We start from the raw sequence: 26,223 nt of genomic DNA, 5'->3' as shown, positions 1-26,223 counted from the left end.
GTTTTTCCTCCCAGCTTTCTTGAGAAATATTTGACATACATCACTGGGTATGTTCAAGGGGTAACAGCAGGATGGTTTGATTTACATAGATCATGCAATGAAGTGATCACCACAGTCGGTTCTGCTAACATCCATTCTTCTAATGCAGTCTGCCTTGGTGTCTGGGGTCCCAGGGTGCTTCAGCCCCACTCCCATGTTCTAGGATTCTCTCAGTGGTGTCTTGTCCTTGAATAGTTGTTAGTTTTTCTTCTTGTGAGGGGGCAGTGAAGCCAGGAACAAGCTAGTCACCATCTTGGTAATGTCACTGTCATATTTTAGTTTTAGAAACATCTCAAACTTTGGAAGATGTGCTGAACTACTTAAAACCTTCTTTTCTCTAAGATATTTCTCTCCTCTAATTTTCAGTTCTAATATCAGTGTTTTTCATCTTTTTAGCAATTTATCCTTATTTTAAAATTCATGATTTTAAGACATGTTTCCTTTGTCTATATATGTTATTTCTGTTGCTGTTTGCTTTATTGTTTTATCTCTTAGATCTTATATCATTTCATCTCTCTTTTCCTATTATATTATCTCATTATTGTTACTGTTCAGGGGCTGCCCCAGTGCTCAGCGGTGAAGAATCCACCTGCCAGTGTAGGAGACTTGGGAGATGCAGGTTTGATCCGTGGGTTGGGAAGATCCCCTGGAGGAGGAAATGGCAACCCACTCCAGTATTCTTGCCTGGAGAATCCCATGGACAGAGGAGCCTGGTGGGCTATGGTCCATGGAGTCGCAGAGTCAGACACGACTGAGCACACACACACATTATTGTCCTAACTCCAGTATTAAGTAAATTGTAGTAATAGTGGTAAAAGTAATGTAGTAATTCTCTGTCATGCATCATTTTGACCAGCTCCTAAAAAATCTAAATTTTTCTTTAAAAAAATAAGTTTGAAGTGTTAGAAAAACATGCTGATAACCATTATAGTAGGAATGTGCTAGTAAACTTCCCAGAATAAACTAAGTAGCCTAATTTAATTTTAGGAGGGTTTTATACTTTCAAGTTGTTTGCTCTTCTTTTTTGACTCAAACCTCTTACTTAAATATTATCCAAAAAGAAAATATGTTGTGTAGCTTTATAAAAATTTCAGAGAAGGCATCTGTTTTTATTATTTGTTAATTACAGTTAAACTTGGCAAAGCCCTTCTTTCTGGGGAATGTATAATATCTTTGAAGACGGGGATGCTTCTGCAAGCAAAGATTTGCTTTTGGTCCAAAACAGTACATTCACATCTCTGTGCTGGATGGGAAAGGGTGGAGATCTGTTTGTTTCCTAATTAGCAAAATGCAGAGAGAATAATCTCAGACATTTGTAGCTCAATATTGGACAACAAGCTTTTGTCCTAAAATAACCTTTTTTCTACCTTTCATTAATGTCATAGATATAGTTAGAAATGGAAAGAGCTTTAATGTAGCAGAAAGTGAGATGTAGGGATGTCAGGCAGAGTGAAGTAAGTCAGAACAAGCAAAACAAATATTGTATGTTAATGCATGTATGTGGAATATAGAAAAATGGTACAGATAGACGAACCTATCTGCAAGGCAAGAAAAAAGATGCAGACATAGGGGATGGGTGTGTGGACATAGAGGGTGGTGTGGGATGAATTGGGAGATTGGAACTGACATGTGTACAGTGCCATGTGCAATGCAGATAGCTAATGGGAAGCTGCTATATAACACAGGGAGCTCAGCTCTGTGCTGCCTGTTGGCCTAGATGAGTGGAATAGGATGGGATGGGGAGGGGCTAGGAGGGAGGTCCAAGAGCAAGAGGATATGGTGTATGTGTGTATGTATAAGCTGGTTCACTTCACTGTATAGCATAAATTAACACAACATTGTAAAGCAGCTGAACCCCAATTAAAAAATATTGTACTTGTGTGTGTCTGAGGCTATTGTGCGTGTGTCCTGTCACTTCAGTTGTGTCCAACTCTTTGAGACCCAATAGACTGTAGCCCGCCAGGCTCCTCTGTCCACGGGATTCTCTAGGCAAGAATACTGGAGTGGGTTGCCATGCCCTCCTCCAGGGCATCTTCCCAACCCAGGGATCAAACCTGTGTCTCTTGCATCTCCTGTTTTGGCAGGCAGATTCTTTACCACTAGTGCAACCTGGGAAGCCTGGGGTATTGTACTATTCTGTAAATATAATTAGTGATTATATTTAATTATAATTAGCAATTTTATTTAATTATAATTAAATTATGTGTAATATAATTAACCAGAGGTCTTATAGTACCTGTGGAATATATAGGTATTAGGTGACAAGTCTTCCATTTTCAAGCCAACAGCCTTGTATTGCACATGTTATTATATCCTATTTAATTTTTGATGTTTTATGGTAATACATAGTTGTGTTTATTTATTAATGTATTTATTTTTCAGCTTTATTGAGGTACAACTGACTGATAAAATCATAAGATATTTAAAGTGCACATCATGGTGTTTTCATATACATATATTATACATTGTGAAACAATCCAATTGATTAATACATTCCTCACCTCACTCTAGGCTTCCCCAATGGGTCAGCAGGTAAAAAATCTGCCTGAATGCAGGAGACACAGGAGATGTAGGTTCAGTCCCTGGGTCATGAAGATCCTTTGGAAAAGGAAATAGCAAGCCACTCCAGTATTCTTGCCTGGAGAATTCCATGGATAGAGGAGCCTGGTGGGCCATAGTGCTAAGGATTACAAAGAGTCCATCACAACTAAGCAGCTAAGCATGCACATCTCATTTATTTATTTGTTTGTTTAATGAGAACTTTTAAGTTCTTTTATCTTAGCAGATTTCAGTGATACAATATGGTGCACATGTTATTTTAAATAAGTGTCAGTCCAGCATGAACCTCATAGTCTGAGACTCTCTAAAAAAAAAAATTATAAATAAAAATGTGGGTGGGTGGAATCCTAAAATAGTGTTATATTTGTGACCACAGTATAAACCAGCTTAAAAAAAAGACAAACAAATATTTTTACTTTATGGTTTTGGAGAAGATGAAGAAAGTGAGTTTTAAATTTCCCTTAGGAGACCAACACTCTGAAACTGGCTGGATTGCGTTAGTCTTTCTGTAGCCTCTCTCAGCTGTCTGAAAACATCTTGTATATCAGTGGGAACCCTGAATACAGTCATGGTCACAGTATTGGAGAACAGGGGAACAGAATATTTGCATGGCATTAGATATAGTCTAAGAAACATTGTTATTACTACTAAGGTTTTATTTTATTATACCCCTCTTTATGCCCATTATTTTAATTTCATTTGTACAGAGGAATAGTGAAAAATGGTAGAAATATGCTTTGTGAATAACTTGCAAAGGAATTTAATGTGTTCGAAGTGACAAATGCTGAGAAAATTAGAGAAGCAGGATGGACACTACTTTTGTTGACTTATCTCTGTCTCCTTAATTTACATATTTTGTACCTATTTTGGTCTTTGTGAAACTGTAGAACCCTATTCCTGGTCCTATAGTCTTTACATCCTATATCTGCGTGCCCGGGAAGCATTTTTTTATTGAAATGGTGGACAAGGGAAAGATGTGGCAAAAGCTGCCTAGGAAATGTGTGCCCTTCATGAGAGTCTTTTGGAAAAAAAAAATTGTGAGTTTTTTAAAGGATCTTGGAAAATAACTGCTATAGTTAAGTAGAATACATAAAAATAGTCTTTCCTTCTGCGTACCTTGTGACAAGTAAAATTAGCCACTAAGTTAAAGCGACGGCCCCATCTGGGAAACATCAGTTGTTTACTTTTTAGAGCCTTCCCTCTTGCTATTAGATGTCTCTACAGATAGGACTCGCACTTAATTTTCATATTTTTGCCAGGAAAAAGCAAGCAGCATTGCTCAAACTTGAACCTTCTCATCTTTCTATTAGACTATAAATCTCCAAAGGAAACAGAGACATACTTCTCTTAATAGACACCCGCTGTCTGATGCCTTTCTCAAGTCTGCAAGTGCTACTCCAAACGGGATTAGAATTCAATTATATTTTTGTATTAGACTTCTTTGAAGACAACTTGAAAAACATACACTTCAAACCATGGTGTTATTAAAGTAAAAGGAGTAACTTTTGGAATGTGATATCTAAATGTTTAGGATACAGGTTGTAACATTGGTGTAAGTATTAGGAGCATCTCAGAAGCAGCAAGAGATGATGTGATGTGGCAGTGCAGACAGCTCTGAAGCAGAGTGCTCATCCTCAGGGAGTGAGCATGAAATTACATGCAGCTAGACCTTTTGCCACGGGAAGAAAACAGGTCAACCCTTGTTGCTTTGTATTTTTAAATGTCCATTTCTTACTTTTTATTTTATTTTTTGGCTTTAGATCTATTATGTTGCTATAGTCCTATGATTATTATTATTTTTTTTTAATTTGTAGTATAACTACCTTTGGACTTCCCTGGTTGCTCAGATGGTAAAAAAAAAATATCTGCCTGCAATGCAGGAGACTGGGTTTGATCCCTGGGTCAGGAAGATCCCCTGATGAAGGGAACGGCTACCCATGTCAGTATTCTTGCCTGGAGAATTGCATGGACAGAGGAGCCTGGCGGGCTACAGTCTATGGGATCGAAAGAGTTGCACACAACTGAGCGACTAACGCTATACAAAGATAAAGCTGCTTTACGATGTTGTGGTAGTTTCTGCTGTACAGCAACGTGAATCTATCCTCTCTCCCTTGGACTTCCTTCCCAGTTAGGGCACCACAGGGCATGAGTAGAATTCCCTGTACTCTACAGTCTGTTCTCATTCGTTGTCTGTTTTATACTAGTGTGTACATGTCAATCCCAGTCTCCCAGTTCATCCCACTCCCTCCTTTCCCCACTTTGTATCCATGTATTTGTTCTCTACATCAGTGTCTCTATTTCTTCTTTGCTAATAATATCATCTACACCAGTTTTCTAGATTCTACATAATTTCATATTAATATCCACGTCTGTCTGCCTCTCTGCAAATGGCACAATTTCTTTCCTTTTTATGGCTGCGTACTTTTCATTTTTTGTATGTCATAATGTTCATGATATAATCTATTAGGGCATAATATATTTCTAATTCATAAATAAATGTAAATTTACATTTGCACCCACCAGTCCTTTCCACTGTTGGCTATACTGTATCAGAAGCATTTAACAACTACTAGTAAAGGGCAGCTTTCTCTGTGTATGTGACTGAACATAAGAATTCAACATTTAATGGTTTTTCTTCAGGAAGAACTCCCCCAGCAAATTTCAAGCTTACATTTATGTTAATGGAAGAATGTGTTTTACTGGCTGATTGGTTGCCTTAGTAATTTGTGTTTACTCCTTCCTGATGGGCTTTTTTGTTCTTTTACTAATGCTCAATATTCTAGAGCTAAAAAAGACCTGGGAGCCACAGGTCCAATGTAACATTTTTATTTTACATATGAATAAACAGACCCTCTGTTGCTAACTGGAGTTCACAGAGCAACTCTTCCTAAAAGATAAAACGAGAAAGTACATTATTTAGCCAAGTATCATTTACTTGATTTTAACAATGTCTATAATAATCTGTAGTCGAATTCGTAGAGCTAAGTTAAGTGTTACTCACTCAGTCTTGTCTGACTCTTCCCAGCAGGCTCCTCTGTCCTTGCAATTCTCCAGGCAAGAATATTGGAGTGGGTTTCCATTTCCTTCTCCAGGGAAATCTTCCTGATCTAGGTTTCAAATCCAGGCCTCCCGTATCGCAGGCAGATTCTTTACTGTCTAGACCACCAGGGAAGACTGGTAAAAATTATATTTGACAGCCTACTCTTGGTTTCCTATATTTCATTTCTTAACTTTTGTCATGTTATTTCTCATTTGATGAGAAGTCTGAATTGATAAGTTATTAAATCATGCTTGCCTTATAGGCCGAGAGTTAGATCTCATTAAAATCTAAGAAGTTATATTAATTATATAGAAATGTGTGAAAGATTGACCTCTACTTATTTAGGCTTGCTTATAAAACTTGTTGTCTAAATCCATGATTTTAAAAAATCACTATGGGTTGGGGGATGGGCAAAATAGGTGAAGCTGATTAAGAGGCACAAACCTCCAGTTATAAAATAAATAATACAATAAATAAGTTACAGAATAGGGAGTATATTAACTAATATTATAATAACTTTAGTGACAGTAACTAGACCTATTGTCATGATCATCTCATTTATATATATATATATATATATAAATGTTGAACCACTATATTATACACCTGAAACTAATGAAATGTATGTCAGTTATATATCAGTAAAAAATTAGTTGATGATTCTTCAGAAGTGAAGTCAAATAATTACCTAATTTAACATAATTTAACATTATTTTTCAAAGTTAGCATCCTCTTTAATATATACTGTTAGGACTAGAGTAAGTCATGGAAACCAAGAAGTGCATTTCTATGAACTGATAGGCATTGCCCAAAGAAGTCTTTTTGTTCTTGTTTAGTCTCTTAAGCCTTGTCTGATTCTTTTGCAACCCCATGGACTGTAGCCCGCCATGCCAGAAGTCTTCAGCAACGCTCTTTTGTAAGCCAGGTTAGTTCATAAGAGATAATATGATTGAGTGAAAGCCAGATATAAATACATAGTTTCACAAAGCAATGTCCTCACATTAGATACTTTTCTAATAAAAACCAAAAATTGTAACCAAAAGTTTAGATGTATTCTAAGAAACCCTTGTAGTTGATATTATGAGAACACATTTTCGTTCTGAGCATAAATTTACTTTGCCATCCAAATATATATTCTTAGAATTTGGATCAGTGAAATTTAGTATATTTAGTTGAATAATGAAACTTTTTTTGTCTCACATGTAGTTTTGAGTACTTACTGGGTTAATCAGGCTTTAGGTGTAATGTCATATGCTTCTCTAAATAGAAAAAAAAAAAAAGGGAAATTAAAGCAGGTAAAACTGGCCTTCCAGCGCATTTATCCTTTCAAAACTTTATAGATTTTCAGTTTTTGAATCTTTTGTCTTCATATTTTTTGACTTGGGGAAAAAAACATATTTGTTTATCTCATATTAAGAATTAAGTCTTCTTGGAATTATGTTTCCAAAGTCATTATTGGAAATGCAGTTTTTTGTAACCAAGCCATTGCTTTCTGTTATAACCAAAAACATGACTAATTTAGTGGAGTGCTCAGAGCTTGCTTAATGGAAGATGAGTTTATTATGAAAACATATAAATCTCCATTGAAAAACCATGACAAGCATTTTTTGTTCCAGTTTGTCCTAATAGACAACTTCGAGAAAACAGTTACTGATGTGGTCTAAAAGTTTTGCAACTATTCAAAGGCCAGGTATTAAAATTGCTGTTTATTGGGCTGATCACTGAGCAGAGATTTGCCAGGAATTTAGCAAATGACAAGGAAAATACCTGATCAGAAGTGAGGTCAACTGAAGAACAGTCAGTTCTTCAGCACCACCATAGTGGCTCAGAAAATTTTCTCTGATTGAAAAGAGAGGGCTTACATGACTGTTAGGGAGATGCCTTATAGTCATCAGTCATATGTGCATTCATTCTGATGTTTAGTGAGCACGTATTCTATATTAGATAACTGTGCATAGCACTTAGTGGTAATGATTGCACTAGTCTTGTTCCTATGGGACATAATGTTTGAAATCCAGGAGTAACAATTAAATAGGAAATTATTTTCTCTTCTTGATAGATCTGTGTGTTAAAATGGAAAAATTCTGTAAGACATCTGGTAACCCCCTGAATCAGCTGGTGACTCTCAGAGAGCTCAACTCATCAGAAAACTGAGAGCTATATGTGTAATTAACTAAATGGGATTAGACCCAAGCAGTTCAGAAGTTAAGGACTGTGGGCAAACCAAGGAGTTATTTAACTTCTAGGATTCAAAATGGATATATAGAAGAATTTTAGAACACGTGGGAAAAAATGACAAGGAAAACATTGATTGACAGTTGATTCTCAGTGAGCTAGGCAGTAAATTGTACTAAGTTCAATGAAAAAGATTGCAAATTACTGTCTATTGATATATAGGCTTAAATATAATTTGTAGATGTAACAGTAATGTACATCCTATATCCTATAGATTTCCATCCTTATAAAGGATGAGTAAGACAATGTGTTGATTTTTCTTTCTTTATGATCATGAGACTGCTGTTTTTCTGATGGCAGTTTCTTTAGTCCTTAGACCAAGTACCTACCAGGAAATGGACAACTTCTTGAGTGCTGAAATTGAGAATCTCCAAATATAGGTTCAAATGCTAGAGAGATTTAGTTACCTTTTTTGGTCTTGTGTTGTTTTTTTTTTTTTTAACTTGATAGCATAGGGAAAGCTTGATTTAGTGGGTGAGCTGTTGTTTAATACTGAAGTCATATTTTCATTTGTAAAAAAGGAAACATAATTTACAGCATTATTGAAAGAGCCTCTTAATTCTTGCTGCATTAAGAAAAGACTTTATTAAGTTAAATTGCTTTACTATAAAAAAAGAAAATATACTAAAGCAGAAAATAAGTTTTTGCCCCTTAATATTAAGACAGCATGCACGCGTGTCAGTCATGTCCAACTTTTTGCGACCCCATGGACTATAACCCGCCAGGCTCCTCTGTCCATGGGGGTCTCCAGGCAAGAGTACCGGAGTGGACTAACACGCAGCTTTCATGAATAAAAAGAAAGTCAAATGTATCCAAAATACTGAAATCCATATTTGATACCTATATTAAAATACAGACCCATGTAAAACATGACCTTTATTTTCTTTAAAACAAAGTTGTATATTTTATCTGTATTCTATAATATATATATCATTTTAGAAAAGCTGAGGAGAAACATGGAGTTTGATCCATAATGGCTAAATCATTCTTTAAATCCTTATTTGTAAATATTCTGTGAGTCAGCATCATCCAAAGAAAGAAAATTAAATTTAAGGGAGAGAGGGCAATGTACATTCAAGTGTTGTAGAGCAGAATAGGACCTACTTTTGGAAACTGTTGGAATGGGGACATAAGACAAGAAGCTACTAGTAAAACAGTGCTGACCTCAGACCCACCTGGTTTCTAGGTAAGAACCTTGAGGGAAAAGAAGCACCTTGTTTGACGTAGCATCTCCAGCGCCAGCTAACTGTCTGCCATACAGTATGGATGAAAAAAAGAAGGTGGGAAAATGGGAAGGACAGTAACTGAATGGGAATGACGGGAAGGACAGTAACAGGTCACAGGTGACATAGCCAACCTGGTTCAATGACAGGAACCCCTGTTAGGAAGCCAGACAAGCCTGAGTGTGAATTCTAGCTCTGCTGTCCCCTTTGCTGTGTGACCTGACAACTGTTATTATACTTACCCTACAGAGAGGATGGCTTGTCTGTTGGAAAATGGGGTTACTTACTATTGGGATTTTAGGAACCCAATACAAATCTTCCATCCTTGAGTTCTGAACAGACTGTGAGAATTATGGCACTTAAAATATCAGCTTAACTACTGATAAAAACATCTGGAGATATGGCCTAAGGCTCAATGACCAATTGGTCTTACCAAGAATCTTGTGCTAAAAAAAAACAAACGAATCTTGAGCTAAATCAGTGGAAATAGGAGGAGTGGGAAGGGCTTCCCTAGTGATTCAGACAGTAAAGAATCTGCCTGCAATGAAGGAGATCAGGTTCAACCCCTGGGTCTGGAAGATTCCCCTGGAGGTGGAAGTGGCTTCCCACTCCAGTAGTCTTGCCTGGAGAATTCCATGGACAGAAGAATCTGATGGGCTACAGTCCATGGACTTGCAAAGAGCTGGACACAAATGAGCAACTAACACTTTCACTTTCATGAGGAGTGGAAATACAACGCCCTGTAATACCTTCCTACTCATGTATTTAGTACGGCATGATTTCATTCAGGTAGACCATCAGTAAATCTTAGCTCTCATTCCCTTCTCTCCATCAGAGTTTGAATATTCTGTAAATCAGCCGCAGTGAGCTTATTAGCTAGGACTGGGTTATCTAGGACTACGAGGCCAAAATAAGAACCTCAACCAACAACTCTTTGATACCAGATAGGAAAGGGCTTCATTAATGCTGGAACCAGGTAAGAAAGGGATTGTTGTGGGACAGTGTTTGGGAAGCTCATCTTAGGAGAGAATGGGCTCCTAGGAATAATGCCAGACTGAAATTGAAACTTTGCTGGGCTTGATGAGCTTTATTAGGCTCTGGTGATTTCCTTATTGAAGTCTCAAGGAGAATAATTCCAGACAAAAATGGCACCATCTAAAAGAGGCCATCATGTGAGAGTCAGAAAGAGGCTTATTTTAACTATTTTTAAAAGTTTATAAGATTCCCCAAACCTTGGTACCTCCACCCCTCTTCGCTGTTTTTATTACCATCCGCCTGCTCTCTTGTAATGATCAGCCAGAAAGCTCTTAAAATGGAAAGGACTTCCATGCATGTTTTCAGTGGCAACACAGAACATGGCAGTGAGGTGCCAGATGAGGAGGGAAGAGCGGGTTGTAGGAGCCCACAGGCCACGGTCTCAGGAGTCTGGGCAAGAAAGAAAAAAAACAATGGAGTGGTGGAATGCAGATGGGAGTAGGGGCCAAATAGGGAGGGACTATGCCAGGACAGAGAGACTACGCTAGGTTTTTTTTGGGGGGGGGGGAGGGAGGGTTAGAGTTGCTTTACGATGCATTAGTTTCTGCTGTACAGAAACGTCAATCAGCTATATGTATACGTATATCCCCTCTCTCTTGGTCCTCCCCTCTCCCGTCCCATTCATTTAGGTCACTGAGCTGAGCTCCCTGCACTATGCAGTAGGTTCCCACTAGCTAGCAAGAGACCCATGTACAGATTTCTTGAATGTGCGGAACTAAAATTAATGCTTATAATTACATTTTAAAAATATTTCCTAATTAAAAAAAAAACAACTTTTTCAGCAAGTTATCTTGACATTATAGATTTTTAAAATTTGGCTAAGGTCCTTGAATCTAATAGATTGAATACTGTGAAAATTAATTCATAAATCTTAGATATTAGAACGTGTAAAGGTTTTGTGAGTATTGGATAATACTTGTATATACATTAGCTTTCCCTGGATCACTTGACTGCCAGTATTTCATCTTAAGAGTGGCAATTAAGAGTGAAAAAACATCCCCCAGCCCACACTACCCCCAGCCTAGAATCCACTAAAACTTGTGGGATGAACATTTTACCCAAATATAGACCTTTTAGTGATTAAGTTAATTTACTCTTTTCAAACTGTGACATCCTGTTTATAAGAAAGAAAACTTATAAAAAGTCATCTTGAGCATGAACTAACTTCTAAAATCAACATTTTGGTGAACTTATGTGTTAAGTGAGTCACAACTATTTGGATGAGGACTTTCTGGTTTTGAAAGAGAAAGTACTTGGGGAAAAAATGTCATTTTGGTTTCTTTGAAATGGAAACATTTAAAAAATGGAATTCACTAGTGAGCCTATCATGTAACGGATTTCCACACACATTTCCTAAGTCACTTCTGTGAATTTGTAGCACTGCATCCCCCATGGGCCAAGTCTTCACCATCCCAAGATGCATTTAGCCTTTATAGTCCTTCCCAGAAATGATATTTTTAAAAATGCTGCACAAGGTAATTTTTTTTTACAATATTTTGAAGGTAAATATTATTGACTTTATAAACTGAACCTTGAAAATTTTTCTTTGTCCCCAACAACGGCTGAACTTCTTTCTGTTCCTATTATTTGCCTGATGGAAAAATATTTTCTTTTACTCTGACCCTTTAATATTTGAAAATGTCATTGTGGGTAACTCACAGTCTAAGTTATAGAAAGTATGTTATATTCAAATTTTTATATTTGATTTTTAATGTATACTGGCTGTTTATTAGCTGTTCTTCTGAATATACAGGTGGAGTTTTTTAAATTATGTCCACAACCCCTGTTTAAATATCCCCAGTCTTTATGCTTTTGATTCTAAAATCATTACCCGCTCTTCCCTGTTGTGTGTGTGCTAAGTTGCTTCGTCGTGTCCGACTCTTCGTGATCCCATGGGATGTAACCCACGAGGCTCCTCAGTCCATGGGATTCTCCAGGCAAGAATACTGGAGTGGGTAGCCGTTCCCTTCTCCAGGGGACCTTCCCTGACCCAGGGATCGAACCAGTGTCTCCCGCATGGCAGGCAGATTCTTAACTGTCTGAGCCACCAGGGAAGCTGTGCCCTGTTCAGTGTTAGATTTGTATTTAAGGATCCTGCTGCTTGTCTTGCCTGTTGGTACCTCAAGCACTTCAAAATTGTTTTGCCCCAGTCTGAATGGCTTTTCCTTTTATTGTCCCTGTTCCTTCTCCTGTGTTTGCTGTTGAATTGCTGGTACCATCCACCCAGTGAGGGTCTCTGGCCTCTGATAATGCTGGAGCCCTTCCTTTCACTCACCACACCAGCTAAGTAATCGTCAGTTCCTGACGATTCTGCCTCCGATCTCTTTTCTTTCCATCACAGTCTGACTCTGCCTCAATCTTTCCTTAGCTAGCCCAGAACAAAGTTTCTCACTGGGCTTCCCTGCCAAACTTTCCCTCTCTGCCCCTAGATCTTTCTGAGCATGTAAGTCAAACACCAATCTGCCTAAAAGCCTTTACCTATGCCCCACTGCTTTAAGAACAAAGCAGTGGTTTTTGTTTTTTGTTTTTTTCCTAGATTCCTCTCTTCTACCTGTCTGTTCTCCTGACCTCCTTCCAAATGTTGCTTTAGCTGATACTGGCAGCACCTTTGGGGTCTTTGCTGCTGTGTAAGGGCCTCCTCGAGTTGCAGCATGTGGTCTTCTCATGTTGCTCCCGCGCAAGCTCTGGAGCGTGAGTGCTCAGCAGCTGCGCCAGGCTCGCTTCTCTGTTGAGGCATGTGGGATCTCACGTCCCCAACCAGAGACTGAACCTATGTCCTCTGCATTGGAATGCGGATTCTAAACCTCTGAACCACAGGGGAAATCCTAGTTCTTTGGATATATCAAATGTTTTCACACTAAATGTTTTTCTGTTTTGATCCTCATTGTTTGACTCACCTTCTGTCTTCTCATCTACGCCCTTCCAGAAGAAAAAATCATTTCTTCCGTGTCCTGTCACAGTATTTTTAATTCTTTTTTGCTGTCCTTTGATATGTCACATTGTGATCAGTTGTCTATGTGAGGCTTTCTCAGGCTAAATTATTAATTTCTCAAGAGAGAGACTGCTTACCTCTCCTGTGAAAAGTATAACTGTTTTGAAACTTTAAGTTTCAAACATTATTAAGTTTGAAACTTAGTAAGTGCCCTATTAATATGTGCTAAAGTTGGGATACATTGAAATGTATTCAGATTCTCATAGGTGCAATTACTGCACCAAATAAATGGAAAAGTAACAAAGATTAAAACAGAAGAACTCCATTGCCATTTTTTTTTCCTTGAGAGTAAGGGATTTAAATTTATGACAAACATGGGTATTCCCTTGAAACTTCAGATAATAATGAATGGCAGTATCATCTGAAAATTGCTTCTTATTCAAATTAGACCCACCAAAATATTGTCACTGGCATTTGTTATCAATCCATTGTATTGATGATTTTAAAGTTGGAACTAATTTCTGTCCAGGTTGTCTTTGAATTGATTGGTTTGCATGTACTGATTGGCTAGCATGAATTGATGAGAAATAGGATAAAAATACTAAGCTAAATGCATGCTAAAAAAGTATCAATTCTGTTCCCTATCACCAGAGAGGTGGAAAGAAAACTAATACACATAATAATTAAGTGCTAGACTAGTTGAGATTCATTACAATAAACAGAAAGAAACATGGGACAAGGAAAAATTGTTATTACCTGAAGTAACGAAAGGTCTTATTAAGAACTTATTATATCTGAAACCAATATAATATTGCAAATCAACCGTCAGTTCGGTCGCTCGGTCATATCCAACTCTTTTCAACCCCATGGACTGCAGCACGCCAGGCTTCCCTGTCCATTACCAGCTCCTGGAGCTTTCTCGAACTCATGTCCATGGAGTCGGTGATGCCAGCCAACCATCTTATCCTCTGTTGTCCCCTTCTACTCCTGCCTTCAATCTTTCCCAGCATCAAGGTCTTTTCCAAAGAGTCAGTTCTTTGCATCAGGTGGCCAAAGTATTGGAGTTTCAGCTTCAGCATCTACTATACTTCAATTAAAGATGAATTAATTTGAATGGTTCTTGAAAACTAGATAAGGATTACTGCATGAAAATAAGGAATTCCTTATGAAGTAAACAACACGGATCAACTGATAAGATTTCTGTGTTCTGAAGGCCAACATGCAGTTGATAATTTCAGTAGGAATCTATGTTGTTTATTTCTATAATATGAAGTTATTCTGTTCTGCTTTGGTTTTGTCTCACAGGTGGATCGGATATTGAGTACCTAGACTTCTATAAGCCTGTCGTGTGGTTTTGGATCCTTGTAGGGCTTGCTTACTTCGCTGCTGTCCTGAGTATGATTGGAGACTGGCTCCGAGTGATATCAAAAAAGACAAAGGAAGAGGTGAGAAATAAAAATGTGTGTAAAAATATGATTTAATTAATTCAGGAAAGGTTACTTTTAATGTTTTTTAACAGTTTTTTAATATTAAATATTTACTAATTCATTTAAATATTTAAAAATATTTGAACATTACTTAAAATTTTTAATGTTTATGTTTGGTGTGCATTTGCTACAGGAGGCTATCAATCATATAAGGTGCAATTCATTGACTTAACCAAAACTTTTAAATACTTCTCCATGTCAGATGATATCTTGGTGCTGAGAGTAATTTGTAATGAAAAAAAGATGCAGTTGAAAACATTTTCTTCATAATTTCTTTTTTTCTTGATTTCCTCAATGACATAGAGTAAATTTTATTCCATAAAGAGACAGCAGGAAATATTTGTGTCAAGATATCAGTAGCATGAAAAAGTGAAGGTAATATATAATATTCAGTTTTCATTGTATTCAATTGTTTTCTTTTCTCCTAGGTCTGTATAAGTGTGTACACATGCACATGTACACACACACATGTATTCCCCAAAGCTGTTTGCATTAGAACCCATTACCCTGTGTACAGATTTCAGCTGTTCAAAAAGATATCCTTTTATCTTTTTGTTGCAACTGTATATACAGAAATGACCATTAGAATTTTTGACTCATGAGATTTTGGAAAGTTTGAAATTTCAGTCTTGACTGAAATTTTTTATAGTTTAGGAGTTACATTTTAATTTATTTTGAAAGGTGCATAAGTACTACTAGTTTGAGTGTGACAGAGTAGTGTTTTATTATGAATTCTATATTTTTTGCTTCTGGGTCTTAGCCAACTTTACTAATTTTTTTCACAGCACAACAAATTCATAAGACTTACAAATATAGTATCCACAGTCTTCCTTTAATTATCCCTTCATTTCATTATCTGGTGAAATTATCCCTTCATTTCATTATTTATAGACCAAGAGACATCAGTGTCAAAATCGTTGACTGATATAGCAATTGTGATTCTTTAAACATACACCCAAGAGAAATAGACTAGAATAATAAATGATAAAATTAATTTCTCTCTACAAACAAGTATTTTCTTTGAGCACATCAAGTCATATCAGTTCAGTTCAGTTTAGTCGCTCAGTCATGTCCGACTCTTTGTGACTCCATGAACTGCAACATGTCAGGCCTCCCTGTCCATCACTAACTCTTGGAGTTTACCCAAACTCATGTCCTATAATTTCTTATTAATACCCAAGGTGCTTATGGTAATTAGAAGGAGTGTAAGTTATCCAAGATTTCCCTTCTTGGATACCATATTTCTCAGTTGGTAATTCATATATTCAATCTGTGTATATTAATCTATATCTTAGTTATACCATAAAACCAAAAACTTTATTATAAACAAGTCAGCAGGACAATATGCTTGGTATTCTAGTTTAACTCATGTGAAAGGTACTTTGAATAGGACCTCAACTGATTTGCCTCAGTCTTATTGTGTGTGTGTGTAGCCCGGGGGGAGAAGGGAGAGTGAGAAAGGGAGGGAGAGAATAAGGTGGATGGAGAGGGAGAGAATTATGGTTATTTTAACTTCAGTGTACATTTAAGGATCTTGAGATGCTAAGGGGGACAAAAGAAATTATAACTAGGAAATATGCTAGATAACATAGCTAAAAAAGGAACTTTCAAACTTTTCGCATAAGATGGCATTAAAATGCATTTTTAAAACACACACACAAACTTTTTTTCTAAATAAAATAGAGTCAAACAGAGAATATCTATGTTAGATAGTTTAAAATGTATTGTTTTGTGGAAATATCTATTTCCACATACACATATATAATAAATGTGGTATATATTATATATATACATACACAAACACACACATATATATGTATGTATACACACACACACACACACACACACACACTAAGATTATTATGGATCACACTCCAAAAGTTTGAAAGCCACCAAGGCATGTCTAGTCAAGGCTACGGTTTTCCCAGTAATCATGTGTAGATGTGAGAGTTGGACTGTGAAGAAAGCTGAGTGCCAAAGAATTGATGCTTTTGAACTGTGGTGTTGGAGAAGACTCTTGATAGTCCCTTGGACTGCAACAAGATCCAACCAGTCCATTCTAAAGGAGATCATTCCTGGGTGTTCTTTGGAAGGAATGATGCTGAAGCTGAAACTCCAGTACTTTGGCCACCTCATGTGAAGAGCTGACTCATTGGAAAAGACTCTGATGCTGGGAGGGATTGGGGGCAGGAGGAGAAGGGGACGGCAGAGGATGAGATGGCTGGATGGTATCACCAACTCGATGGACGTGAGTTTGAGTGAACTCTGGGAGTTGGTGATGGACAGGGAGGCCTGGCGTGCTGCGATTCATGGGGTTGCAAAGAGTCAGACACAACTGAGCGACTGAACTGAACTGAACTGATTGTTAAAAAAAAAAAAACACAAACAGTGCATTTTCTGATAGGACTAGCTAGTACAAAGTACTAGCACATTTTTTCCAGAGCATTGAGATAATCATCTGTATTACTCTCCTTGGGCTGCCATAACAAGGGTGACTTAAACAGTAGGAATCTGTTTCCTCACAATTCAGGAAGATGGAAGTCTGGGATTAAGGTGCTGGTTTCTGGTGAGAGGTCTCTCCTTGGCTTGCAGGTGGTGCCTTCTTGCTGTGTCTTCACAGGGCCTTGCCTCTGCACACGTGCCTGCAGAGAGAAGGTTCTCTGTCGCCTTCCTCTTCTCACAGGGATACCGGTGCTGTTGGATTAGGGCTGCACCCTTATGACCTCATTGAACCTTAGCATGTGTGCTAAGTTGCTTCAGTCGTGTCTGACTCTTTGCGACTGCAGCCCACCAGGCTCCTCTGTCCGTGGGATTCTCCAGGCAAGAATACTGGAGTGGGTCGCCATGCCCTTCTCCAGGGGATCTTCCTGACCCAGGAATGGAACCCGTGTCTCCTGCATTGGCAGGCGGGTTGTTTACCACTAGCGCCTGGAAAGCCCCACTGAATTTTAATTACCCCCTTAAAGGCTCTGTCCCCAGATACAGTGACAGTGGGGATTAGGGCTTCAACAAAGGACTTGCTGGAGGACCGGATTCAGGCTGTAACACAATTGTTTCAAAGAAATTTAAATTTCTACATTAACTGGCTTGTTTAATATGAGAAACAAGTTTGTTTGCCTCCTTTTGAATGATCTTCTTGATTCTCAGCCAGAAGTGTGAGATGTATCATTGTGTGTTTCCAACACTGAAAAGTAGAAAGCTCTTTTCTTCTTTTACCATAAGTCTTTTGGCTTGTCCCTCGTCTTTGGAGTGACATGTCCTTTCTGGTGACTGCATCTGGAGAAAGCTCACGTGAGGAAAGGCCATGAACAAGTTTACGGAAACCCTCTGGAGCTGCAGCTGCTCCAGACAGTTGAGCCAGTTGCAATGGAACTGTCACTTTGAGCAGATGTGTGTTTTCTAATTTGTAATCCAGTTTAGGAAAATGACAAAAGTGGGTCACAAATTCAACAGAGAATGTAAAGAGAGGAAGGGAGAGGGGATTTATAATTGTGAAAAAAGAAAGAGAAAGACAGTTTATAATTGTGAATGTATAGATTGTTAGGGCCAAAATTTTTATAGAGGAAATATGACTAAACATTTCTACAGCAGTGGAAAAAGATTATTGAATAAGTTTAATCTTGAAATAACTCACTAAAGTTAAATAATTAAATAAAAGCCAACTAAATACATCCTAGGCGTCATCTTTACACACACAAACCATATTGGGTGACTGCTCACTATGTATTCAATTACTTTTTGTACTTAAACCATTCCAAACGCTCCAACTTTTAAAAATTGCCTAAATGTTCAGAAGCAACAAGAATATTTCCAGTTTTCAATTCCGTAAGAATGCTAAATAATTGTTGATAACTTGGAATCCTTGTTATTAAAAATGTCATTGGTACAGAACATTAAAAAATCAAAATAACATTTTAGCAAATTTTCAAGTGGTGATACAAAAACACAAGCTTTCCCTCCCACAAAAGATTCTGGCTAATAGTAAGTTCCAGTCTTGCATTACTTTTTCAAAAACAAATCTCCTTAAATCATATCAGGTAAGTGCAAACATAGAGCTCTAATCATATGTGACCTTATTTCTGAGTTTTATTTTTATCTTAAAGTCTGTTCTGTTTCCAATGAAGATTAATTTTAATGAAAATATATTTAGAAGTAAGGACAAAGTTTTTGATGAACATGCTGAAACAAAACATTGATACAGCTAATCTATCTGAACTGTTTGAAAGGAAAGGGTTCAAACTGAGAGAGTAGCATTGGCGTGTATATACTACCGTGTGTAGTAAAATAGCTAGTGGGAGCTGCTGTGTACCACAGGGAGCTCAGCTCTGCTCTGTGATCACCTAGAGGGGTGGGCTGGGGGGTGGGAGGGAGGCTAAAGAGGACGGGACATTCATATACATACAGCTGATTCACATTGTTGTACAGTGGAAACTGACACAACATTGCAAAACACTTATAATCCAATTAAAAATAGAGTTAGTTGGAGCAACACTGTGTAGTTTCAGAAGTGTCACATGTAATTATAGTTGATCTGCCTTCCTCACGGAAAAGAATAATGACCTCAATAATTTTTCCATGAAGTCATATGCATCTCTGTGAAAGGATTTATCTGTTTCATTATATCTTAAGCTCTAATGGAGAGTAACAATATTCAATGTGGAGAATTGATACAACTAATTATCTTTTTCTGTGAAGCCATGTACCCTCTTTTGAGGAAATAATGTTTCCATTTAGAAAATAAAGATTATTTATATATTCTAAATAACACAATAATACTGATATCTGAGGCAGGTAAAATAAAAAGTGACCACAAAATTCAGAAGGTAAATTCCTAAGCAGGCAGGGGATAGTGCGTCCTTATGTAGATGTAGTTCAGTTTGCTACTGCTGACTTTCCTTGAGTTTGAAAGACCTGTAATTTCTATATCGTTCTTGTACTGATGTACAAGCACCACAGTTTGTTGGGATGGTCTTGTCCAAATGTGTGACAAGCACCACTTCAGCCCCTGTATCAGCTGGCACTGTTGTCTGTAGTGCCAGTGGCAGTCTGTTGTTGCTGGTTGATGGCTGAGTTGTGTCTGACTCTTTGCTACCCCATGGACTGCAGCATACCAGGCTTCCCTGTCCTTCACTATCTCCTGGAGTTCACTCAAATTCATGTCCATTGAGTTGGTGATGCCATCCAACCATCTCATCTTCTGTCATCCCCTTCTCTTCCTGCCCTCAGTCTTTCCCAGCATCAGGACTATTAGTTGGCTTTTTGCATCAGGTGACCAAAGTACTGGAACTTCAACTTCATCAAAAGTCCTTCCAATAAATAGTTAAGGTTGATTTCCTTTATAATCTATTGGTTTGATCTCCTTGCAGTCTAAGGGTCTCTCAAGTGGCACTGTAGCTAGCCATACTGAATGAATACCCAAGAGTTGCTTTTTTTTTAACCAGTGAACTATGATGTGCTTAGTTGCTCAGTCACGTCTGACTCTTTGCGACCCCATGGACTGCAGCCTGCTCCTCAGTCCATGGGGATTTTCTAGGCAAGAATACTGGAGTGGGTTGCCACGCCCTGCTCCAGGGGATCTTCCCAACTCAGGGATGGAACCCAGTTCTTCCACATTGCAGGCAGTTTCTTTACCTTCTGAGCCAGCAGGGAAGCCCTTTTTAACCAATATCATTTCTTTAACCTCTGAAGGTGTTTGTGCAAGTAACATTCACTTGAGTAAGTTGACCTTATATTATGAAAACTCCCTTTGATTAGGAAGCCCTAGTGCTAAGCAGCCTTGAAAGACTGTTCCTGGAACTTGTATTTGGCTCCAGCATTGTGCAGGGACCTGAGAATACGGAGGGACATAGTTTTTCTTCTGGTAATGACCTGGCCAACAGCATTTGGTCTTCCCTGGTCTTCACTCAGGGTGGTAATGCCTCCTGATAGTGAAAGAGCTGGGATTTAACAGCTCTTTATCTTGTCTAGAGATGGAGAACTAAAGAATAGTTGCAGCCTGAGCCTTGGAAAGCTTACAGAAGAGTACTTTATCATTAGGTCTTATGGGAGAAGTGCTTTTAAGATGAAAGGTTTCATATGCCTTTTGAAATAAGTTAGACTTTATTCTGAAAACCTTAGGGAGCCATTGAAGAATTTTAAATAAGTGGAATGAAATATCTTGTCAACAGGAAGGCAGATGGATTATAAACAAAGCCTGATGCTGATAAATCAGTTGCAAGATTATTGAGATTATTGAAGGAATCCTGGTAGTGCAGAATGAAGAGTCTCTGGTGGCAGCAGAATAGAGATGAAAGTAAGAATTTCAAAATTATTTGGGGGATAGAAGAGATAGGTTACCCTTTAGCCGTGGACAATAAAGAGAAAGGGGGGATGACATTCATGATTCTAGCTTTGGATGGAATTACAAAACACAGGAGAGAGAGATATTCTGAGTAGACGAGAAGAATGAGAATGTCATTTTGGACATATTATGATTGAGGGCTGTGTTGGACATCCAGGTAGCTTATCAAGTGTAGAGAATGGGATATGCAAGCCTGGAAAGTAGGAAGGGCGGGAGTTGCAGAGAGCTGGCTGGGTTGGGGCTGGGGAGAGGGCACTTATGACAACATGCATGACAATGGAAGTTCTGATTCTAGATGAATTCACCTAATGAAGACTTGGAAAGGAGCCAACCATAGAGCTAAAAATGGAACCTGGAATAAAATGGTTAAGAGGGTGGATGGAGAGACCATGAAGAATGGGGTAGCAAATAATATGGTCAAATAAATTGATTCATGGAAGGGCAAAGGCATTGAGGTTTTGAAGAGAGGATGGTTCAAATGATGGATTAGACTGGCTAAAGACAATGGGTAAACAAAGGAACCCAAGAGAAGATTGACACAGTCACCTAAAAAATAAATTAGTGAGAGTTCTCTGTGAGGTTGTGCTCCAAGACTGCCACTCCTGTAGCAGAAACTTTAAATATTTACCTCTGGATTCTTGGAGGAGGAAATGGCAACTCACTCCAGTATTCTTGCCGGGATAATCCCATGTACAGAGGAGCCTAGTAGGCTACGGTTTATGGGGTTGCTAAGAATAGGACATGACTCAGAGACTAAAAAACAACAATAAGCGACTAAGCAACAACAATAACTCTGGATTGTACAATACATTGGATATATCCTATGAACATTCTTTAGGCACATCAAGAACAATTCCAAAGGGTAATATTCACAGAATATTTTATGGAAATGGGAGCATTGGAGCACAAGTAATAAAAAAACTGTTGATTGAGCAGTGTAGCAGCGTTGACACTGGGTACTGCTGGGCATGCATCCGTGGTGAATATGGACAGTGTGGTGGGGTGGGTGGGACTGTGGAGAGACAGTGCCAAAGAGGCAGGAAAAGGAAAACTAGTCTCGTGGAGACCAGTTAGGGAGTTTAGTTAATGTCTAAGTAAGCGTTAGTCGCTCAGTTGTGCCCGACTCTTTGTGATCCCATGGACTGCAGCCCACCAGGCTCCTCTGTCCATGAGATTTTCCAGGCAAGAATGCTGGAGTGGGTTGCCATTTCCTTCTCCAGGGGATCTTCCCAACCCAGGGATTGAACCTGGGCAGATTCTTTACCTACTGAGCTACAAGGGAAGAGCTAGTAAATAGTTAAGATAGAATTCAATCTCAGTTTTAAGGGTTCCAAAGCCCATGCACATTTTAGAAAGGATACAAATCATTTCCAATCATTTAAAAGAATTTCAAAGCTTTAGATTTCACTGATCATAACATAACCAGCGACCAAACTGATTTTATAAATTCACGAAGCTCTTCTCTGTGTCTCCATTTTCTGAGAAAATGCTATTTAACTCCCTTTATGGGGGAGCCTGGTGGGCTGCCGTCTGTGGGGTTGCACAGAGTCGGACACGACTGAAGCGACTTAGCAGCAGCAGCAGCAGCAGCAGCATGGGGCTGCTGTAAAGATTCAGCGGGTTGAGTGTGGGATGTGGCTAAATTCTTCCTGAATGCTTATTCTTTTCCTCATGGGTTTTCTGAAGGAATTAGTATCAAATTATTGTCCCAAATCAAATGACCTGTAACATTCAAAGACTATCGTCTATACGTCATGATGTATTGTTCTCTATAGAGTATAAAATGCTGTGAGTGCTTATATGTCTAAACATCTTATCTGGTTGAAATGATAAAAACACAAAAGAAAAGAACTGTGTACTGCCTCTGTTCATGGGATTCTCCCACAAGAATTCTAGAAAGGGTTGCCAGGGGATCTTCCCAACCCAGAGATCCAACCAGCGTCTCTTATGTCTCCTGCATTGGCAGATGGGTTCTTCACGACTATGGCCACCTGGAGGCCCAAGGAACAATTAAGGTTATGTATAGTGCTAGAATTTGATCATTATCACAGAGTCCAAACTAGTCTAAGAAAAAGGTGAATTCAAAGATTTCAAATATGTTGAATGTTCTCTGGACTTGAAAGCTAGTTTTTGCATTAAATATTCCTCGTTTAGGCATAATCTACCTAATTACTGCTATCTTAATTCTTCCCTTGATTTAGAGCTAGAGATTTTCTGCTGTTCTGATGTGTGGACTGAGGTAGAACCCACTTTTATTTTTCCTTTTATTAAACTGAGAGTGAGTAGCTCAGTTGTTATATTAAAAAATAAAACCATGAAGGAAGATTCTTTTTTTTTATGTTTTAGATTTTAGATTGAACCCTCACTGGTTATAAATTGTAACTTCTTTTTGCTTCAGTCATTTCACAGAACATCATCTGGTAATGAAAATGCAGAGTAATTTTTTCTTTTCATTTGTACACAGTAGGAAAATAACTTAAGATAATAGTTTTTGCCTCAAAGCACTTTATAAGTAATTTCATTTTTTTTTTTTTAGCTAGAGAGCACATTATGGAATTTAATGTAACAAGATGTAATGTTATCTCTCTCTTTTGACTGTTTCAACAATGTCATCTGTTCTGAGATTTTGTGAGAAAAGTGACCGCCATGAACTTGGCTTTCAAAATTGTTTTTGGACTTCCTGCATCAAAGTAAAGTATTGTGCTCTCCTGTACTCAGGGCTAAAATCAATCACATCTTACAAAAAAAAAAGAAAAGAAAAGAAAATCAGGCCTATGTTTGTTGAAAACACAAGCAAGTGTGTTTTCAGAGATGGAGCAACACAAATAATTCACTCTTATTTCCTCCATGGATGGCTTTCTGAAAGAATATTAGTTTGTGGTCAGTCAGAGCTGAGAGTAGGTAGAGCACTTTGAAGTTTAATCAAGGATTTTTATTCATCTTTAGCAACAAAATATGGTGATTTGTTTAGTGTTTAGTGGACGGCATCCTAATTTTAATAAGGCAGTTTCATTGTCCCTGCCTCAGTCTTGATTTGAACCAAAACAATGGCTTCTCATTAATGATATCTGTGCCTTTGCACATACACAGTAAATCTCCTGCTTTTGAACAAGGATGAACCCGTTCTTCCTTCAGTAAAATTGTTAGTCATCAATGCTATTCACCTATTAGACAAGTTTTATATGTTATTTATTATACAAATAGTTCCATTTGTCTGTCCATCCAGACATATGGTAGGATTGCATTTCCTCTTGCCCTTGTGGTTGGTGAGCTATGGGAATGGTTCTGGCCACAGTTGTGGGCAGAGTGGGAAGACGATTTAATTGCACCTGTGAGTCCCTCAAGGGCTTACTTGCCTCTGGCTCGGTGACCATAAAGATCACGGTGCTGTGTCAACCTGGTCCCTGAGTAACCCCAGTGAGCAGAGCCTGATGCCCTCGTGTCGTGGGGATTCAGCAGTCGTGAGGCATTAGCCTTTGTTGCCTTAAGCCACTAATATTAAGGAGCTGTTTGTTCTATGTTATAACCTCGCCTGTCCTGACTAATCCAGTAAAACGGTAAAATACAGTTGCTCTAACAGAGTTAAAGTAGCAATAATAATTTAGAAGATTTAAATTTTATGAGCCATACTCATATTTGGTGAATTTTGTATTAGTTTCCAAATCACTGATAGGATTATGTTTATTATCTGCATTTATATTATTTAAGATATATTATCTGTATTTATCTTACATAAGATTCGCTAGTGGTTTTACTAAAATGGAAGCATCAAGTTAAGAGCTGAAGTAAAATAGAGCAACCTGCCTTTTAAAGAAAGTATAGGTGGGATTTAAATTACCCAGAGACCAAATATTCCTGTTCCTATTTAAAACAAAAAACACAACAGTCTCTCTCTCCCACTATTCAGGATTATGTACCCACTCAAAATTGGGCCAGTGATATTAAATCTGTTGTGTATGTAAGCTCTCTGAAATAAAGAAATTTGAACTGAAATTTAAGTTTCAAAAACCAGTGCATCATACCAGAGTAATCATAGATATGAAAAACGAGGATCTCCTTATATAATTATTTTTGAAATTTATTCGGTTGAACTGTTGACATTCAACTATTTTTGACCTTAAGAATCACAATTTCATATGATTGAACCTAATATTCTAACATTCAACTGTATTTCCAAACCAGTTTCTATAAATAATTTTCATGTTATAATTTATCATTAGATTGTGACCTATACATTATGCAGAATCACATGGCTAGACATTGCTGGTATCCTTTCTTTATTTAGTACTTGGCTAAAACTTTGCCAAATTCTATTTTTATTATGTATAGACTGTAGACTGATCATCTCAAGTCAAAGACAGACTCATGTATTGTACTCTCACATTCCCAGATCCATCCCTGTCACTTGTCAATCCAAACTGCAGCTCAGAATTTCCCTCTTCTCGCTCCCAGCCACGTCATAACTGCAGAAGTTCTCTCTGGGACTGCTTAACTGCATTCATGGTTTTAGACTCCTTACTCTGTTTCCCAGAAAGCAGCTAGTGTGGGGCTGAAACAATTTATATAGTTTTGTGGAAGGCTTGGGGATAACTTAAGGGAATTACAGAGTAGAAAAGGGAACGCTTTAAGCTTGGGCAATTAGACAGTATTGCTGCTAGAGTTCACTGGTCATCTTCGCAAAGGGTTCCCCCTTGGCATCTCACTCTTCAACCCCTGGCTCTGAAGCGTATTCCTGGGGTCTGCTTATCACCCTAGATCCATTCATTCTAACTGGGTATTCCTTATCCTGAGTGCAGGAACTGGGGCTTCTCAGGTGGCACTATTGGTAAAGGATCTGCATGCGGACGCAGGAGACGCAAGAGACAGGGGTTCGATCCCTGGGTCAAGTAGATCCTCTGGAGTAGGAAATGACACCCCAAACCAGTATTCCTGCCTAGAAAATTTCATGGGCAGAGGAGCCTGGCATGCTGCAGCTTGTGGGGCCACAAAGGATCAGACACGACTGAGCCACTGAGAATGCACACACACACACACACACACACACACACACACACACACACACACAGGGACCAAACCAGCTGCAGACAAGTTGATGCAATGAAGAGAACAGACTAACAGACTTGGGACACAGGGTGGAAGTCAGGGTACGAACTGAGAAAGTAGCATTGACGTATATACACTGCTTAATGAGACTCTGCTCTGTAGCACAGAAGTTGAGCTCGGTGCTCTGTGATGACCTGGTGGAGGGGGGAGGTTCCAGAGCGAGGGGATATATGCACACATATGGCTGATTCACAGTGTTGTACAGCAGAAACATTGGAAAGCAGTTATAT

General features: G+C 38.3%; 1 protein-coding gene across 1 annotated transcript in view; it reads left to right on the top strand.

Moving 5' to 3' along the window:
- KCNK2 (potassium two pore domain channel subfamily K member 2) overlaps positions 1-26,223 on the top strand; it is a 134,706-nt gene that overhangs the window by 77,904 nt on the left and 30,579 nt on the right. Inside the window, exon 6 of the mRNA XM_052653991.1 lies at positions 14,369-14,508. Coding sequence (XP_052509951.1) covers positions 14,369-14,508 — 140 coding nt within the window. The remainder of the gene's footprint in view (positions 1-14,368; positions 14,509-26,223) is intronic.

The sequence above is a fragment of the Budorcas taxicolor genome, chromosome 16 (assembly GCF_023091745.1).
Source record: "Budorcas taxicolor isolate Tak-1 chromosome 16, Takin1.1, whole genome shotgun sequence".
Lineage (NCBI taxonomy): Eukaryota > Metazoa > Chordata > Mammalia > Artiodactyla > Bovidae > Budorcas > Budorcas taxicolor.
The sequence above is the reverse complement of the archived record's forward strand: the minus strand, read 5'-3'. Positions and strand labels throughout refer to the sequence as shown.